Below are 19,698 nucleotides of genomic sequence, written 5' to 3'. Positions count from 1 at the left end.
GAACAAATCGTGGCTTCTGATCTTGACTTGAAATCTCTCTCTTGTATGTTGATTTCCGATATTGGAACAGAAGTTCTAACGGAATTCTTTCTTCTGATTACTCATGGCTTCTAAAGCAACAGCTTATTGAGAAGCGCACAGTAACTCTTCTTTTGATGAACATTCAACATTCTTCATAACTACTGATGTTTCCTCAGATTCAGCTGCAAATAGTGTTTCTGAGTTGCCTTGCTTGCTTCTGATAATTCTTTACGGACACCAATCCAGAATCTCCTGGTACACAATATCTACACACTCAAGAAAACTATTAGAAACTAAATTGTTACATACAAAATATATGTACTGTTATTGTCAAAACATAGATACTTATTGCATGAACAAATCTTGTTCTTGCATATGTTGTTTTTATTTTAAAAAATAAAATAAAATATGGCGCGCCTTGGCATTATACTGCTGTTTTTTATTGTTTGAGGTGAAATCTTCGCCGTAAAAAATAATATTTGTAGTAGTGCTTATATTCTATGTATAAGTGATGCTAACAGGGGAGAATTCAGATTTTAATATCCGAAAATACCTCATGTTTATTCTTCGTACCTGATAAAAAGATGGTGAATCCAAATTTCAATATCTTGTTCAACCCTTGAGACAAGATTGCATTTGTATGATCCATAATGATCTAAAACATATATAATTATATCTCTTATGTTGTTAACACAAACACTCCAAAATGAATCATTATCAGTATATTGCATTTGTTTACTTCAATGACATCCTGCCTCCTTTTGAATTTAGAATCACAAAGAACACATCTCCTACACTACACCGACAATCGAAAAGTCGTTAAGATCGAGTATTGTTCACCAATGGATGATAATGAAGAAAAGATTAACTTCAATAAGTTTGAGTTGAAGACGATGCAGATGTTAGTGATATGTGGAGTACATTTCATCTTTATGCAACTAAGGGTTCAATCGAGATTGATGCGACACTTGCAATATCATCCACAAATATTCTAAAGATGACGAAACGTCATAAACCATATGTTGTTGATGAAATGTTATGTTAGATTTAGGTTAACAAATATCTATGTTGTATTTTGTGTACGTGACAACAAAAAATGTCATGTTATTATAGATTCTTATGTCTGATATTGTTGTTGTCTTTTGTATATGTAATAACAAGGGTGAATCCGGATTTCAATATATGGACAAACCCCTAGACCAAATTTTTTTGGAAACAAAGAGGGCCGAAGCCCGAAAAAACAGAAAGCTACACAGAAACGACTCTAGCAATCAAAAGACCTCTAGCGTCTTCATCTAGGAGACGAATTAAACTAGAAGGAGGAGAAACAAAACAAATAAAACCTTCCTGAGCCTTGCAGCCAATATCAGCCAACACATCCGCACACCGGTTGGTTTCCCTGAAAGAATGAGTAACACTAACATTTTCAAAATCTCCCATGAGTCTACGAATTTGGGAGATCATTGTTAAGCTCTCCCGATCATTTGAATTCCCTTTTTCGATGGCATGGACCACCAGGATAGAGTCCACACTAATTTCCATTTCCCTAATTCCCAAGGATAAGGCAAGTTTGATTCCCTCATAAACTCCCCAGAGCTCGGCCAAGAAGATACTACAATCACCAAGGAACTTAGAAAAACCTCCCCTCCAAGTGCCTTTGTCGTCCCTAATCAACCCACCGCAACCAGTAAGATTGTTATCCTTCCGGGCTCCATCAACGTTAAGCTTAAGCCAATTTCTAATTGGAGGCTCCCAAACAATCCACTTTGTCAACTTATTATTATCCATAACCATATAATTAATTCGAACAACATCCTTATAATCCTTAATCTTTTGTCCAATGTAAGCACCCGGATCATGCGGCCGAAGGAAGGAATCAACATGTTTCTCTTTGTTACGCCAACTCCATAGAAAAAAGCACCCTACAACCCACAACCCCTAGATCAAATTATTTGTTTGTTTTGTGTATGTGATAATAGAGATGAATCTGAATTTTAATATTTTGATAAATCTCTAGAACAAATTGTTCGTGTCTGTCTACGTGGTAGCGAAGGATAAAGCCGAATTTTAATATTTAGACATATTTTTTTACGTATATTTGAGGTGGTTAGGATGGGTCCGAATTTCAAAATTTTAAAGGGAAAAGCTAACATGTGCCCCAAGGGCACAAGTTAATGACATATTTATAGAAATTTTTTTTTGGAACTTGTGCATTCAATGTATCGAAACTTTAAATATAATTTTATTGCATTTAATTATATTTAACTTTTTCTAATTATAGTATCCTTAACATGTGCCCTTAGAGCACATGTTAGCATGACCCAATTTTAAATTCTGAGATTATTTTCGAAATATAAGTAATTAATGTATGGGGGTGCAATGAACCCCTCAAAACAAATGGTGGTGAATGCTCAGTGAAACCCACCAACATTGGATGAGAAGTCTTTAGTTGCCTTTGTTGAATTCTTGATTTTTTTTATATTAAAACCTTTGAATTGTTGACCAAGTCTTGCTTCTCTTCAATGCTCTTGCCTTGTACCTCAATCTTCTGCAGAAAATTGAAGATTCTTGGATGACTCATGCTTAGAAACTAAGCTATCCATTATCCTTCCATTTTCTTTTTTCATTTAATCTTAAAATAAGATAAAATTAAGCCAAAAATGGATAAAAATGGTGTGGGCTTTGACTTGGTCGTGGGAGGCCCATAATATCATGGCAAACATGTTTGAACCATGAAAACTTGGCCCCATTTGGAAAAAATACATTTTTGAGCAATGTTGGTTTTATGCATTTTCCCAAAATTTAGCCAACTTCAACAAGGTGTAAATCCCTCAATTTTGGTCATATGAAGGAGATCTTGCACTTTTTGGAAACCTCAAAGAGTCCTATAACCAATGTCTTTGGTCTCATTTCAAAATTATTTTTGATGCTCCTTGTGTGTCCTTTTGAAAAAAGTGTCTTTTTGTTGACTTTGAAAATGACTTGTAATGTCTTTGTTCATATTTTTCAAATGGTGAATGTAATGACCATGGGATCAATTGAATTTGAAAGATAATTGAATTTCCTTAAAAATGAGCTTTGGTTTGAATTTTTTGGATGAAGGATGAGAGAGTTATGGCCAGTCAAAGTTCAGTTGGCTTTTTAGGAGAAAACCCTAATTTTGAATCTTAGGGTTTTGTTGATTTTTGATCTTTCCTTGATGAATTATGATCATCAAATGATCAAATGATGAATCCTTTGACAAAATATGGATGTTGACAAAAAATTTCATTTTTGACTGTCTTTTGACTTTTTTGGTCAAACGGGTCGTCTGTTGACTGTTTGAGCTGCTGACGGTGCGTCTGAGTGAATTGAAGTCTGAAAATTTGTGTGATGGTACTTTGAGATATATGGATGTCCATGAAATCCATTTGAGGTCTCAAAAACTTGTTTCTCCTGTAAAAACAAGAAAACCCTAGTCAGGGACTGTTTGTGTAGGAGACAGTTAAGCGTACCTGATTTTTGTGCAGTGTTGAGTCTCTGCTAATACTGTGATATTCAGAAGACTTCTAGGACAAAAATCTTGGAATTTTGAATTGTAAAAGATTGATTTGATTGATGGTACAAAACACTGAGAATTGTACTGCCAGCAGTTTGACTGTCAACTGACTGTTTAGGTATTAATGTAGCAGTCAGAGTGAAAAATCAACAGTCAAAGTTAATTTTCTTTTTGTTGTTTTTTGTTTTATGTGAAAAATTAAAGTTTATTTACATGACTTGTTAAAAACACAGACATAATAAATAACTAATATTTACTGTACGCGAGCAAAATTACCGATAATAACCCTGAAAATCATTTAATGCACAGAAATATGAATATTTGACTGGCAGAAAACACACAAAATATTATCTGAATAATTAAGCAACATTATGACAAATAGTACAACATTTAATACTGACAGTACAAATATTACATACTATATTGAACAGTACGACGAATAAACGGTACATTTAAGAAATAAGAAATACGACAAATTTTAAAAATGACGATTAATAACCCATGCTACAAATAATAACATGTAGATGATTGGGAGTGCAAGCATCCCAGGTCCACAGTGTTCCGGGCTATGTAGACAGAAAAAAGACATGATCACCGTAGCAATGGTGATGACCATAAGAAAACACGTTTCCCACCACTTCGCCATTTTGTCGGGGAAGAAGAAAGGATGGATATGAAGTAGAAATTTGAGAGATGAGTTAGAATTTGATGTGAGATTTTTATGGAAAAATGAGAGGTATTTATAGAATGGAAAGAAGGATAGAGACGTTGGGGAATGAAGTGATTCCGTACAAAAGGAAAATTTGAGTGGAAGTAAGATTTGAAAGAAAGTGTATGATAGTGTTGGGAAAAAGAGAGATGTATAGAATAAAGTTAGGATTTGATTTTTTGAAAAAGAGATTTGAAAAGATTTTGAAAATAATGGAATATAGTACAAAAATTAAGGGGAAACAAAAGATAATAATAATCTACTTGTTACCAGTACAGTCTGAGTTTCCTGATTCTGCGCCTGCAAAAGATTTAACTTTGTACCAATTGTGTCAGTACTATTTACCTGTAAATAAATAAATAGCATGTGTGAAGTAATAAACAGTATTTGGCGTTTGCGTAAGAATAAATTCAACTGCAAGCCAAAATACTGTATAAGAAAAATTCTAAAAACTAAGTATTTCACATGTCAGGATATTTATTGAAATAAAAATCCATGATTATATGAGACTCTTAATTTTTAGATTGGAGTTTTCTTGAAAAAAGATGCAGGCAAATTTTGGGGTATAACACCATTCCCTACTAAGACATCTCAAAACCTTATTAGTAGCAATAGCATTGGGAGTAATGTGTCCTAAAGTGTGTAAACGATTGATAATATGAGAAAATCTCTTTTACATTTCCGTAATGGTTTCACCTTGCTTCATGTGAAAGAGATCAAACTCTTGCGTCAAAGTATTGATTCTAGCTAGCTTACCATCATTTGTTCCTTCATGGGATACTTGTAGCGCATCCCACATTGCCTTAGCAGTTTGGCAATGTGATATGCGAAAGTACTCATCAACCCCTAAGGAAGCTATAATCATGTTTCTAGCTTTCCAATCATACGCATAATGCTTTTCATCTTTTTCATCCCATTGTGCTTCAGGTTTAAGTCTGGTAACACCAGCATCGTTGGTTATGGTGATAGCCATAGGACCATTGACGATGACATTCTAGATTTTTCTATCAACAAAGTTGATAAGAATGCACATACAGTCTTTGCAATAACTATAGTTTTCTCCGATGAAAACAAACAGTTTATTATACGCCTCTTTTTGACCGTTCTCCATTTTCTAAAAAGTTATATGTGAAGCACTAGATAAACCGGCGCTCTGATACCACTTGTTAGACGATAAGGATGGTCTAGAGAGGGGGTGAATAGACCACCTTTTTCAACTTAAGAAAATTTTAGCGTTTGAAAACGCGATTCCCTAGAATCAAACTTATCTTCTTGAACGACAAGTTATCGGGGACCGGATATGTGCAATTAACAACCGGATGAAAATGGTCAATTGGAATTACTTGTTTCAATGGAATTATCAATTAGCTAATATACACACTATATGAAGCTTACTCACAATAAACTGTTTCACAAAAGTTGACCAAAAATTGAATATGGAATTTTATCAAACACTTGGTGAGCAATTTTCACCAAGTTTCAATTTTTGCTCAACTATGGATTTTTGCCAAAAACGAATATTGAAAAGATAAAAACTAAATACGATAAAGAACATGATATTTGTTTAGGCAGTTCCTCAATCATCCTCGCAGGAGTATGCCTGCCTCTAATTTCAAATGAAATTCATAAAGTTTTATTTGATTGCAAAATGTTTAACAAGGAAATAGTTTACCAATAACCAAATACACACATGTAGTAAAATTGAATACAAATCTTTCCTCCCCTTGATTCAAGTAGAACCAAGTCAATGTCAATGATCTCTACCGATCACGACCCCGATCCTTCCTTTTCAATCATCCGGTTGTAGCAAATTTGATGAGCAAATCTACAATCCATCAATTCCTTATGCTCAGCTGAATTGAATCCAAAGCGAAGCGATCGTCAAAAATCTTCAAATCAAAGCCTTGATGTAGAAGGAAAAACCCTAAGATTTTATACAAGAAACACCCTCAAAATTCTCCACTCAAACAAGACTTTAGTCCACCGTCGAACCTTATCAACGCACGTTCCTTACTACGATAAAAAAAGATTATTATGTGTGATTTTCGATCAATAAGCGAAAGGTTGAAGATGAGAAGAAGCTTGAGTATATCTTTCACGTTTCTTGTTGTTTTGTTTGAAAATGATCAAAGACAATATATACCACACCCTTTTCATTAGCCACTTAGAATCAGCAAAAAACCAGTAATTTTAGCGATAGGTCGACCTGTCCATCTGTGAAGGTCGACCTATTGTAATTCTGCACTTATTTTGGAAGAAAACGTGATACATGTGTTGACCTATGAGGTCGGTGTGAACATTCCCTAGATTTCCTCAATTGTCTATGCGTCGACCTGTAGGGTCGGCGTGTGCATTGCCGAGATTTCCTCAATTGTCTATGCGTCAACCTGAACAGGGCTATGCGTCGACACATTCTGCACCAACATAGAATTCGGCTTAAGTCTACCAATAGGTCGACCTGTAGCATCAATGAGTCGGCCTGTTGACTGATTTTCGCCAAAAAATACCTTTCCTTAATGCATCCACTCGTTTCCTTTGTTTTCATATTGATTTGGTCAAAGTCACAATGTTTTGACATCATGAAAATACACATTGCCCTCACATTGCCCACTTCAGTCTTAACATTTCAATGGAGAAGACGCAAACAATCATATCTTTTGTCTTATATTATCATGGTTGTATGACAACCACCATATCCTTGTATAAAGGGGTTAGTGAGTTTCGCCTACTAAAAGCTCTCAAGTATTTAATGGAAACTCTCAATATCAATTCTCTATGAGATTAGTAGGTCTTTTTGTTTTGACTGAACCTCTATAATTCTTGGCGTTTTTCTTCTTCCCTTAAACTCATTAAATTTTGAATTTTATTTCAATATTTATTTTCCGCTGCTTAGAAATAGAAAAATATTTTTCAAACTCCGATTTTAATTTTAAAAAGTTTTCAAAATCATATTTTTTCAAACCATACAATTCACCCCCTCCCCCTCTTTTGTGTGAAGTCCCAAGTCCATCAATTTGTACTCCATATATGCCATCCCAAGGAAACCTTACATATCTTCTAACAAAAGGGCTTAACAACAATAACTTTGAAGAAATTGTTTCCAAGCTGGAAATGATAGCATTCACCAGCTTGAGGGGGAGTGTTATAAACAATTAATTAGATTATTATTGTTATTAGCTTTATATTTTATTAGTAATTTAAGTTAGGATCTTTAGTAAGACCCATTAGGTCAGAAAACTCTGTTTAAAGGGATTAACACTTGTATATTCATCATATTAATATTATTGAATTATTTAGTTATGATAATAACATCACAATATTAATACATAAATTCAAAGACAATAATTTGTATTCACATTTGGTCAATAATATATCTCGAGCAAGATTGAACTTTATTTATCACGAAATTGATTTAGCAAAGAAATCAGGTCCAAATAGCTTTAAGTGTGATTGTACACTTAGAAGAACATATATTTTTCTGTGTACTTATTTTATTTCAAAGAAGATGAAACTTGATAGACCTATATGAATGGATGACGTTCTTAGACTCTGAAAAAGGCTCTAGTTTGATGATGGGATGATCAAGAAGGGGAAATTTGATATATCTATTATGAAAAAATGAGAAGTGATTCAAGGGAGATTTTTGAAAGTTGATTATAACATGAAAATGCACATCAAAAAGTTATTGAGGAAGATAGCCTATATAGAAACCACAAATATGAAACCACCCACAGACCTAGTAAAATTTATAACAGAGATTAGTAAAAAAAAATATGCCTCTCACATACAAAACCTGATGTTGCTTTTACTATTAGCTTTGTCAGCCAATTCATGCACCGACCAAAGGAGATTCACTTACAAGTTGTACTCCGAATTGTACAATATTTGAAAGGAACACCTGGTAGAGGACTTTTGTTTGAAAGAAAAAGAAGTGTAGGTTTTAAAGCATATAATGATGCCTACTATGCAAAGTCAATTGTGAGTAGCAGATTAACTACATGCTATTACACTTTCCTAGGTGGAAATCTTGTCACTTGGAAAAGTAAGAAAGAAAATGTAGTATCAAGATATAGTGATGAAGCAAAGTTCGGGGAAGTGACACAAGAGATATGTGAACTAATATGGTTGAAATCAATCTTAGAAGATCTGAGGATAAAGTGTGATGAATCGATGAGACTTTATTGTTGTAATAAGTCAGTTATTAGCATAGCTCATAACCCAATGCAACATAACAGAATCAAACATATTGAAGTTGATAGACACTTCATTAAAGAAAAATTAGACAATCGACTTATTTGTGTGGAACCTTGTTTTGCATGTTATGGGTTTTTGTTTTGAAGATGAAAAATGTGAAGAACTGTAAATAAATATAACATCAACATGATGCAACTATGAAGAACAGAATAAGATATTCAACATGATAAAGATGCAACATGATGTCAACTGTAAAAGATAAAAAAAAGACAACGTTCAACATCGTAAATATGAAATCATTAAGAAAGTCAATTAATGTACTTAAGTGGTAAAATATGCAAGCCATAGGTTTGATAAAGGAATGACAAAGTTTTCAGATAAAGCTTCAGACGCTGACTAAGGTTGTTCAGACAAAGGAAAACAAACTGATAATAACAAAAACATCATAAGATATCAATAAAAGTATCAACAAAAATGAATACATCAGACACATGCTTAGTAAAGGTATCCCAATTTAGTAAGTGGGTGAAACTTTTGTAAACACAAAAGTATTTCTTCATAGAAGTAGATGGCTATAAGCACGCAAGCGCGCGCACACATACACACACACACACACTTAAAACCTTTTTAAAATGTTTTGAAAACAATAAACCTTGAGAAGTATTTATAGAAGTTGCATAGAAAGAGGTGAGAGCATTCAAAAAGCCAAAAAACTATTTTTTGAATGCATCTAATTGATTATGTCAATCGATTGGATTAGCGCGTTTTTAAGGATTAAGGCTGTTTGAATGCACTCAATTGATTAACAACAACTATATATCAATTCTTACCTATTTTGGAACTCTTAGTCGTTACCTTTAATGATCTAATCAATAGGTCTAATTGATTAATAACAGTCAAAATTGATTTAATGAGGTTTCCTCTTTTGGAGGATTTGAAGCCTATAAATAGAGGCCTTATTTCTCATTTCATGTCATCCAAAAATCGCTTTGTGTATTGACACACTTTATCTCTCTCTCTCTCTCTAAGTTTTATTTTCATTTTCTCTCACTAGTTCTTATAGCCAAATGCTTTTGTGAGGAAAGATCTTTTGTGAGTGAGGTGTCTTTGTAATTCTAAATGAATAGAATTGTATAAGTTCTTCAAGAATGTTGTTTATACATCTTGGATGAACACAATCCATTTTGGGATAAAAATATGTGATTGGAAGCTAAACCCGTTAAAGCTTTGGTTCGGGATTGTATGATCAATTCCTGATATTTAGTTAGGTTGAAGATCGTTAATATTGTTGAACTTCCCTTAGGGATATTATAAAGCCTTGTTCATTTGAAGGATGAAGTTCTTCCATATTGATGAACTTACCATTAGGTTCATGGTTAGCCCGTTTAAAACCATAGGTTAGAAGATCAGCTTGTTAAAATCTTAAGAGGTTATTGGTTATCCTGCTAAACATGGGCGTTGCCAATGTCGTCAACCTTTGTTGGATGATTTGATCTTCTTATATAGTTCTTAAAAGAGACGTTGAAGGTTAGGAAGGTCTTTTGATTTCTAACGGCTAGTTCCCAACGGATAGAATCAAGCTTTATTGTGGATAGTATTTTTCTTTTGTCTTGTAGCTTGATACCTTGTAGGTTGGTGGGAGACATCTTCTGAGAAATAGTACGCGTACTGGATTATAATGGAATCTGTGATGTACTGTTGTACTATTTTCTTCTTGACTAAGTTCTTTGATCTTATCCTCAAATGATGTACTTCTGGTTCTGAAGTAGTAAGCTTGGAAGAGATCAACTTGTCTTCATCTTCCTAATAACAATTCTGATGTGTAGTTCAGAAACAAATTTGATGTGAAGTATAGAATCATTATCTTGTGAGAGTTATAATCTCGTTTATCAGAATTGATAGCTACGAATTTTTTGGGAAATGATACTTGGCTTCTGATCTGGATTTGTCTTGTGACGATGTAGCTTGTCCAGATTTTGTTTTAGAATCCTTGAAGAATTGGAACACTGTTTTCTAGATGCATCGGCAACAGCCAATCTGAAAACACATTCTTCCATGTTTGAGAGCGCTTCTGATTTTTGGATCTTGGCCTCTGATCTTCAGTACATCCTTGAGTTTGATCTTTGTATTCTTGGCTTGACCTTTGATGTATCTGATCTTGCCTACAGAATCTTGACTTTGTATTCAGAATTAGAATAACAGCTCTTCTGATGAACAAATCGTGGCTTCTGATCTTGACTTGAAATCTCTCTCTTGTATGTTGATTTCCGATATTGGAACAGAAGTTCTAACGGAATTCTTTCTTCTGATTACTCATGGCTTCTAAAGCAACAGCTTATTGAGAAGCGCACAGTAACTCTTCTTTTGATGAACATTCAACATTCTTCATAACTACTGATGTTTCCTCAGATTCAGCTGCAAATAGTGTTTCTGAGTTGCCTTGCTTGCTTCTGATAATTCTTTACGGACACCAATCCAGAATCTCCTGGTACACAATATCTACACACTCAAGAAAACTATTAGAAACTAAATTGTTACATACAAAATATATGTACTGTTATTGTCAAAACATAGATACTTATTGCATGAACAAATCTTGTTCTTGCATATGTTGTTTTTATTTTAAAAAATAAAATAAAATATGGCGCGCCTTGGCATTATACTGCTGTTTTTTATTGTTTGAGGTGAAATCTTCGCCGTAAAAAATAATATTTGTAGTAGTGCTTATATTCTATGTATAAGTGATGCTAACAGGGGAGAATTCAGATTTTAATATCCGAAAATACCTCATGTTTATTCTTCGTACCTGATAAAAAGATGGTGAATCCAAATTTCAATATCTTGTTCAACCCTTGAGACAAGATTGCATTTGTATGATCCATAATGATCTAAAACATATATAATTATATCTCTTATGTTGTTAACACAAACACTCCAAAATGAATCATTATCAGTATATTGCATTTGTTTACTTCAATGACATCCTGCCTCCTTTTGAATTTAGAATCACAAAGAACACATCTCCTACACTACACCGACAATCGAAAAGTCGTTAAGATCGAGTATTGTTCACCAATGGATGATAATGAAGAAAAGATTAACTTCAATAAGTTTGAGTTGAAGACGATGCAGATGTTAGTGATATGTGGAGTACATTTCATCTTTATGCAACTAAGGGTTCAATCGAGATTGATGCGACACTTGCAATATCATCCACAAATATTCTAAAGATGACGAAACGTCATAAACCATATGTTGTTGATGAAATGTTATGTTAGATTTAGGTTAACAAATATCTATGTTGTATTTTGTGTACGTGACAACAAAAAATGTCATGTTATTATAGATTCTTATGTCTGATATTGTTGTTGTCTTTTGTATATGTAATAACAAGGGTGAATCCGGATTTCAATATATGGACAAACCCCTAGACCAAATTTTTTTGGAAACAAAGAGGGCCGAAGCCCGAAAAAACAGAAAGCTACACAGAAACGACTCTAGCAGTCAAAAGACCTCTAGCGTCTTCATCTAGGAGACGAATTAAACTAGAAGGAGGAGAAACAAAACAAATAAAACCTTCCTGAGCCTTGCAGCCAATATCAGCCAACACATCCGCACACCGGTTGGTTTCCCTGAAAGAATGAGTAACACTAACATTTTCAAAATCTCCCATGAGTCTACGAATTTGGGAGATCATTGTTAAGCTCTCCCGATCATTTGAATTCCCTTTTTCGATGGCATGGACCACCAGGATAGAGTCCACACTAATTTCCATTTCCCTAATTCCCAAGGATAAGGCAAGTTTGATTCCCTCATAAACTCCCCAGAGCTCGGCCAAGAAGATACTACAATCACCAAGGAACTTAGAAAAACCTCCCCTCCAAGTGCCTTTGTCGTCCCTAATCAACCCACCGCAACCAGTAAGATTGTTATTCTTCCGGGCTCCATCAACGTTAAGCTTAAGCCAATTTCTAATTGGAGGCTCCCAAACAATCCACTTTGTCAACTTATTATTATCCATAACCATATAATTAATTCGAACAACATCCTTATAATCCTTAATCTTTTGTCCAATGTAAGCACCCGGATCATGCGGCCGAAGGAAGGAATCAACATGTTTCTCTTTGTTACGCCAACTCCATAGAAAAAAGCACCCTACAACCCACAACCCCTAGATCAAATTATTTGTTTGTTTTGTGTATGTGATAATAGAGATGAATCTGAATTTTAATATTTTGATAAATCTCTAGAACAAATTGTTCGTGTCTGTCTACGTGGTAGCGAAGGATAAAGCCGAATTTTAATATTTAGACATATTTTTTTACGTATATTTGAGGTGGTTAGGATGGGTCCGAATTTCAAAATTTTAAAGGGAAAAGCTAACATGTGCCCCAAGGGCACAAGTTAATGACATATTTATAGAAATTTTTTTTTTGGAACTTGTGCATTCAATGTATCGAAACTTTAAATATAATTTTATTGCATTTAATTATATTTAACTTTTTCTAATTATAGTATCCTTAACATGTGCCCTTAGAGCACATGTTAGCATGACCCAATTTTAAATTCTGAGATTATTTTCGAAATATAAGTAATTAATGTATGGGGGTGCAATGAACCCCTCAAAACAAATGGTGGTGAATGCTCAGTGAAACCCACCAACATTGGATGAGAAGGTTTTTTACTTCATTAGAGGACTTTGGAATTTGGATACATTGGGTTTTGCATACTGCAGCCTCAACGACAATACTAGAGAAAATGGTATATTGTTTGTTGAATGCACAATAAATAGTTAACATGTAGGGTTTTATTATTTTTATATTTTTATTGTTTTATAATGAATGTCACATTAAAAAAAATTAAAATAATTTTTATTTTCAGTTTTCAATTTTTAATGTAATATATATATTTACTTGTTTTAAAATTATTCACATTATTACTTTCATAGTCTAAAACTAATGTGAAACACTCACTACTGATAAAAGAACATTAATTTTCTTATTCATTTATTTATTTATTATTCTTTTATTTGCATTATGAAGAAAATATGAACAATAAATACAAGGTCAGTAAGTATTAGATAGAGGAAAAGTATTATGAATTTACATATCTCAATAAACTGAAATATATATAACTCACTATATTGTACTAATTAGTAATTTGTACAATATGTATTTGTAGGATCGGACTATGCTAATTACAGTGCAGAGGAAAGGAAGCTGGGTAGATTTTGTATAGACTTCCAATCATCAACCATCTCCTCAAGAACTTGGATTACTCTACTCTAGAATGGATCACCAATTGGTTGACTGAATCTCTTGCATTGCATGATAGAGTAAATAGTCCATCAATAGGGCACTTGAATTTGGTCGACGCTACTTCTAGTGACCTAGTGTATGTTTGAAATCACGGCGATACCAAAGTTTTGTTGAAACTCTAAAGTTTAGCTTTTGCTATAATCATGATACACCGTGATTCCGCTGAACGCACCGTCAATCCAAACATACACTTTGTTTAATGTACACACTCCAACGATGACAATGCCTTTCATGCATGTGATATTCAAATACAGTTAAAATTTTGAAAACTGATTCTGTTGAAAATCGATCATTTGAAAGAATCTCATCCAAAGTCATCAATGTATCATTGTTAGAAGATAACAATTTTATATTATCTTTGTTATCTAACTACTATAAATAAAAATAAAAAAACTATATACTCCTGAGAATAGTAAACTACTAAATTGAAAGGTACAGGAAGGTTTTCCATGAAAATAGTAATGTATTCAAGAAGAAACTATGTTTACCTGATAAAGTTCACAAATCTCTCCAAGTTAGGATCACCGTGGAAATCGATGAATAGATACGTGTAGTCTGCTATCAAAATTGGCCATGCTAGCATCCAATCAACTTAGTATCTATTAATCAGACAGTTAGTAGAGAGGGTCAGTACTCAGTAGTATAAAAAACATTCACAGGAAAAAGAATCGATAGTAAGTATAAATGTTATAGAGATTGTGTTAGAAGAAAAACTCAAAAATGGTCTATCATTATTATTGCCGCAAATAGGTTAACTATATCGAGACGCAAGACTCAGTCAAAACCATCCAGAACAGTGTTATCAAATAGTGGCCATGGCCATGGTCGCTATGGCGGATATACATGACGGTTTGTGGGCACGTCGCAATGGTAAATATCAGCCGACATTGAGGATTTCCTGCCATAATCCGCTATAACTGTGCCGTATAACTGTTTAGGTTCAGTCGAACACTTTGTACAGTTTTTTTATAGCAGTCTTACTTGTCCTGCACAGACACATGCATAGTCCATACACAGTGTATGATACACTCACATGCCAACAAATGTTTACTAGACAACGCATTTTTCTATCAAGCAGAATAAAACCAGAACATAAAAATCGCACCAAAGAGCAAGTTTTTGAAATTGCAACATAGAACATACCTAAGCTATCTTTAGAAGTAATCATCATGTCCTCCATCTTTTTAGCATCCTCAGTCATGCCTTGGGTGTTGTAAGCCTGGATCATGCACGCAAAGGTGGTGCTATCAGGTTTGCATTTTCTTTCTCTCATTGCCAAGAATAACTCGCCCATCTTTTTTAAGTCGCCAGCTTGACCATAAGCACTAATTATGCAATTAAAGAAGGGAGTGTCCAAAACAACATCAGAATTTTCTACATGCCTCAAGATTGAGTCAACTTTGTCAATAAGCCCAGCTTTGCTATACGCACTTACAAGCGAGCAATACGTTACAGAATTAGGTTTCATTCCTAAATGCTTCATTTTCTTAAACTGGTTATTCATCTTCTCAATTTCTCCGGCTTTTCCATAAACTTCAACGACAGTATTATATGTTACAATCGTCGGAGTGAAAAACCTCCTCTCCATGAAATCCATCACGGCATTCATCTTATCGTAAATGCCTGCTTTGCCGTACGACTTTATCATCATGTTGAATGTCTTTATGTCAGGCTTTATGCCCATTAGTTGAAATTCATCATACCACTTCTCCATTTGATCAATTTTCCCACCATTTCCATATGATCCTATCAAAGAATTCAGCGTGAAAATATCCGGTTGACAGTTTTCATTTTCAATCATATCTGTCAATGAATTCTCCATTTGCTCAAACATGCCAGCCTTACCATATCCGTCGATTATTGAATTATACGTCACATTGTTGCATTCAATGCCCAAATATGACATATCCACAAGAACCTGTTCAATTAAATCAAACCGATGAAATTTTGCACAGCAACTTATAAGAACAGAGTATGTATAAACATCTGGTTTGCAATCAGCAACTGATTTCATATCTTCAACAATAGAAAATGCGTGACGAAAGAGACCACTTTGTCCATAAACCCTTACAAGTGCGGTGTAGACATCAACAGTAGGTTTAAGCCCTTCAAACAACATGGTCTCAAGGAGCTGACTAGCTTCTTTAGGCTGCTTGCACTTGCTAAGCATCATCAACAACTTTGTATAAGTTTGGCATCTCGGTTCATACCAATGTTGATTTCGAAGAAGTTCGAAAATCTGCAAAAGGAAATTGATCATGTTATAGATAAAGCTGAAAGTTAAGAGCTTTAATCAATTCCAGTTATGTTATGCGGCCTAAAACAAAACCCAATCATCTCTACTAACATCACAAAGTATAATATGTCGCAAAGTGTAACTAGTTTTGCAAAATATGCTTATGTTTGCATGAAGGAACGAGTGCAAGTAGCAGTAGGTGAATGAGTGAATCTGATGAGAGTAGAATTAAGAACTGCGCGCAGACTAAAAAATAACCAACAGCATTTAAGTTAGAATTCTATAATTTCTTTCAAATTCAAGATTTTCCAAACACGTTAAAACTATATATCCATTATCCAAATCAAAAACTTTCCAGGTTCACAAGCAACACGGAAAATATATGAGAAAAACAAAACGAAAGCACTTTTGGACACTGTCTGATTTCCAGAATAGAAAATCACACTTGAAATACGTTTTCACTTTAACTACAAAAGAAAGAGGAAATCAATAAAATCTACAATTTCAAGAGCCACCAATTTTACAAAACTGAAAAAACTCAATCCAATACTTTAAAAGCAGCCTCATAACTCATGAATCATTGCATTGCACTCAATCCAAAAATTAACCATCAAAACATGAAAATGAATAAATACACATGACACCAAGTCCACCCACTGACCCATTCATATTATTTCATTTCACCTTCCAACAACAACAACCAAGTCTTATCCCGCTAAGTGAAGTTGGCTACATGGATCAACTTTCGCCATAATGTTCTTTTCAAGACCATGCATATATCCAAATCGCTAATCTTAAGATCTTTCTTAATAACTTCACTTATAATTTTTCTAGGTCTCCCTTTGCTTCTAGTTGTTTAACTTCTATCCATCAGATCTACTCACCTTACCACAACATCTTCAGGCCTTCTCTTTACATGCCCAAAACACCTAAGTTTATTTTTCACCATCTTTTCTACTAAAGGTGCTACCCCAACATTCTCGCTAATATTGCCATTTCACCTTCCACGTGGAAAAAAAAAAACTCCACTAAGCCAAGCCAAAGAACACAGACAACCGAATATCTAGAGTAGATTATAAAACTTGACATATTCTCTAATTTATCTACAGAGCTAAGATTTATCTACAGAGCTAAGAGTCAATCAAGAACATAGCCACCAATTATACAAAAAAAAATCTCAATTAACTTAACCACTTCAAAGAAGTTTCATACCTTTATGAATCATTATTGCACTCAATCAAAAAGTCCAAAGGAAAAGGGGACGTGCATTGTCAAGGTAAACCATTTTTGCATTGATGTCAAATAAGATTCCAGCAAATTGCTGCTACAAAGTATACTTGTGCGGCAATATCATAGGTTTTCATAGGTAGTTCATCTCCATTAAACTTAAAATTAACAGTCAAAACATGTAATCAATGAACAAATACACATGACACAAAGTTCACCCACCCACCCCATCAAAAACCAACAAAACCAAGCCAAAGAAAAGCATTCAACAAAACAAAGGGCCACATCAAAAACAAAAATTTGAAACTAGTACCAACCATGAGAGCATTCTCCCACTGACACCCTTTAATGGCATCATCCAATGCTTCAAGAACAGCCTTAGGCCAGAGCTGTTTATGTTTCCACGACTTGGCTTTATTTTCTACACCTTTGATAGCAGCTTCAGTTCGAAGAATGCGCGACAAATCCTTCTTAGGATCCTTCTGAAGCCCTGGAGATAAAGGCTTGGAAGACCGTTTCAAGGATTGGACACGAAAAGAAGGAGGTTGCTTTGAAGAATTTGGATGGTTTTTGGTTGGGAATTTCGTCGAACAGGTTATGGGTGCTGTGGAAGAAATGGATGAAGCCCGTGTTACACAAGGAGGAGGAGAGTGAAGATGCTTCATGGTAGAGAATGTTTAGAACAACGGATTAGAAAAAATTGTTGTATTTTTTGGTAACATTATTTTATTTTTTAAGAATATATTATAGATATTTCTAAGATGAAGATTTTGATAGAATCAACTATTCAAATTTTTTTTTTTTTTATAAGCAATGGAATTTTATTAAAATTTTAACAGAGTACAAGGGGTACTCGCCCACTTACAGCATTTTCATCCTAACAACGATTCTAAAGGATTTTGGCACCAGAAAAAAAAATCAGTTTGGCCCTTCACCCTTGCACCAATAATCTGCCAATGCCATGAAGAAAGCCGTATCTGCTCAAAGACCTCTACGGCAATTGCCTCCTCGCTTTTAAAAATTACTGCATTCCGCCTGCACCAAATCACCCAAATAGCTGCTAACCACATCAAAAGCTTCTTCTTCACCGAAACTTTTCTTTTAACCAAAGCAGAGAAAGCATTCAAATGATCAATAAGCGAGGCTGCTTGAACGACTTCTATGCCCATCCATGAACACACATGCTGCCATACTGTTATTGACTATTCACCCATTATTAAAACATGACATCAAATTCCATTTTTTACTCTTATTGATCTTTTCTACTTACACTTAAAAAAAAAAAAGTCTATAAGTGTAATTAATATATTACCTTGTCTCGACTCAATACGTTTCCAATATTGGTTGTGATGATGTTATTGATTCCAAATTTACCTCGTTTATCTTAAAGCAAGTTAATTTTTCTCAAATCCCTCTCTCCATTTCAGAATTTTCATCAAAACACATTCTTACTTGAGCTTCGGAGTGTCTGCAGGTACACCACCCTCCTCCCTTAAATCCATCAAGCCCACGACGTCCACCGGCTACGATTACATTATGATCCCGGTAAGATCAGTTTGTGAAACATATTTTCATTTTTTTATTTCCTTTCACTTTTGGTGTTTTTAAATATTCATGTTAAGAATATTTGTATAAAAAATAGTCCCACGTCCACTATAGCAAGTAATTAGTTGTAATCTATTTATATATAATACACTCTCCGTAGTGCGTTTTAAACACACGATTTATTAAATTGTCTCTAACTCTCTTATACTTCAATATGGTATCTAGAGTTTGTTGAGATTCATTGTTCTTCGTGCTTTACCCAGTTGACCCATTACATTCTCATTAAAAAAAATCGGTGACTCATTTTGGTCACCACCATACTGCCGCTCTTCTGGCCACAATCGTAGCTGGCGCCACTAGCGCCGTCGCTTCTGACGTCATTCTGGCAAGATACCTATATCTCTGGAATCACCTCTTTCAGATAGGTGAGTCCCCAAAATCTCACAATCGCCCCTTCCCATGCACCACTTCTCCTTCCGCGCATGGATCGGACGCGCCACCGCTCCAGCAACGTGTGACAGCGTGTCAGGAAGACCGTTTCGTCACAGTTTCCATCATCGACATGTCATTCTACACTCTTTACAGATTTTTACTCTGTTTTTTGCTTCAAGCCATCAACTCTCATGTGAGACACCAATTTTGTCACGTTTACTAAGGTTTCGCTTATCTCATGTGAGAAACTAACCAATCGTTAAGATCACATTGAAGTTTAATGTCGTACAAATGCAAGAGAACAATAACGATAACCACGTGCCATTGATGTTTCTCAATCGACTATCACCAAAGAAGTTAATACTTTGGCCGTTGAGAGTATAATGAGTTCCTTCAATTCAAAGCAGCTTATCGACCATCATCTTCTACCACCGTTGCTCAGTCCGGTAATCATGTATCCTTTATCTCTAAATCATCC

The 19,698-nt window shown here is 34.5% G+C and overlaps 1 protein-coding gene across 3 annotated transcripts; it reads right to left on the bottom strand.

Annotated features, from left to right (window-relative positions):
* Positions 1-13,274: 13,274 nt before the first annotated feature.
* Positions 13,275-17,958, bottom strand: LOC131640228 (pentatricopeptide repeat-containing protein At3g53170-like). Of its 3 annotated transcripts, none has more exons than XM_058910640.1 (4): positions 17,561-17,958; positions 15,852-16,019; positions 14,924-15,698; positions 13,275-14,379 (listed from the first exon to the last, which is right to left on the bottom strand). In XM_058910640.1, exons 1-4 carry the CDS (start codon positions 17,906-17,908, stop codon positions 14,357-14,359), a joined length of 1,314 nt encoding a protein of 437 aa, XP_058766623.1. In that variant the 5' UTR covers positions 17,909-17,958; the 3' UTR covers positions 13,275-14,356. The 3 variants fall into 3 exon arrangements, 2 of the variants coding, with proteins under 2 accessions (XP_058766623.1, XP_058766622.1); XR_009295192.1 differs by having other exon boundaries at positions 13,279-14,006; positions 14,269-14,379; positions 14,924-16,019; XM_058910639.1 differs by having other exon boundaries at positions 13,277-14,379; positions 14,924-16,019.
* Between the last annotated feature and the right edge of the window lie 1,740 nt (positions 17,959-19,698).

The sequence above is a fragment of the Vicia villosa genome, unplaced genomic scaffold (genome assembly GCF_029867415.1).
Source record: "Vicia villosa cultivar HV-30 ecotype Madison, WI unplaced genomic scaffold, Vvil1.0 ctg.003006F_1_1, whole genome shotgun sequence".
Lineage (NCBI taxonomy): Eukaryota > Viridiplantae > Streptophyta > Magnoliopsida > Fabales > Fabaceae > Vicia > Vicia villosa.
This window is presented reverse-complemented; position numbering and strand designations above follow the sequence as displayed.

Excerpts from the sequence above, each read along its gene's own strand:
- LOC131640228 (XM_058910639.1), bottom strand. The coding sequence starts at position 17,908 with ATGAAGCATCTTCACTCTCCTCCTCCTTGTGTAACACGGGCTTCATCC. Across the intron at positions 16,020-17,560 it reads AGTGGGAGAATGCTCTCATG|ATTTTCGAACTTCTTCGAAA; the intron begins GTTGGTACTAGT and ends TTCCTTTTGCAG. Across the intron at positions 14,380-14,923 it reads TACTTCTAAAGATAGCTTAG|ATACTAAGTTGATTGGATGC; the intron begins GTATGTTCTATG and ends TCTGATTAATAG.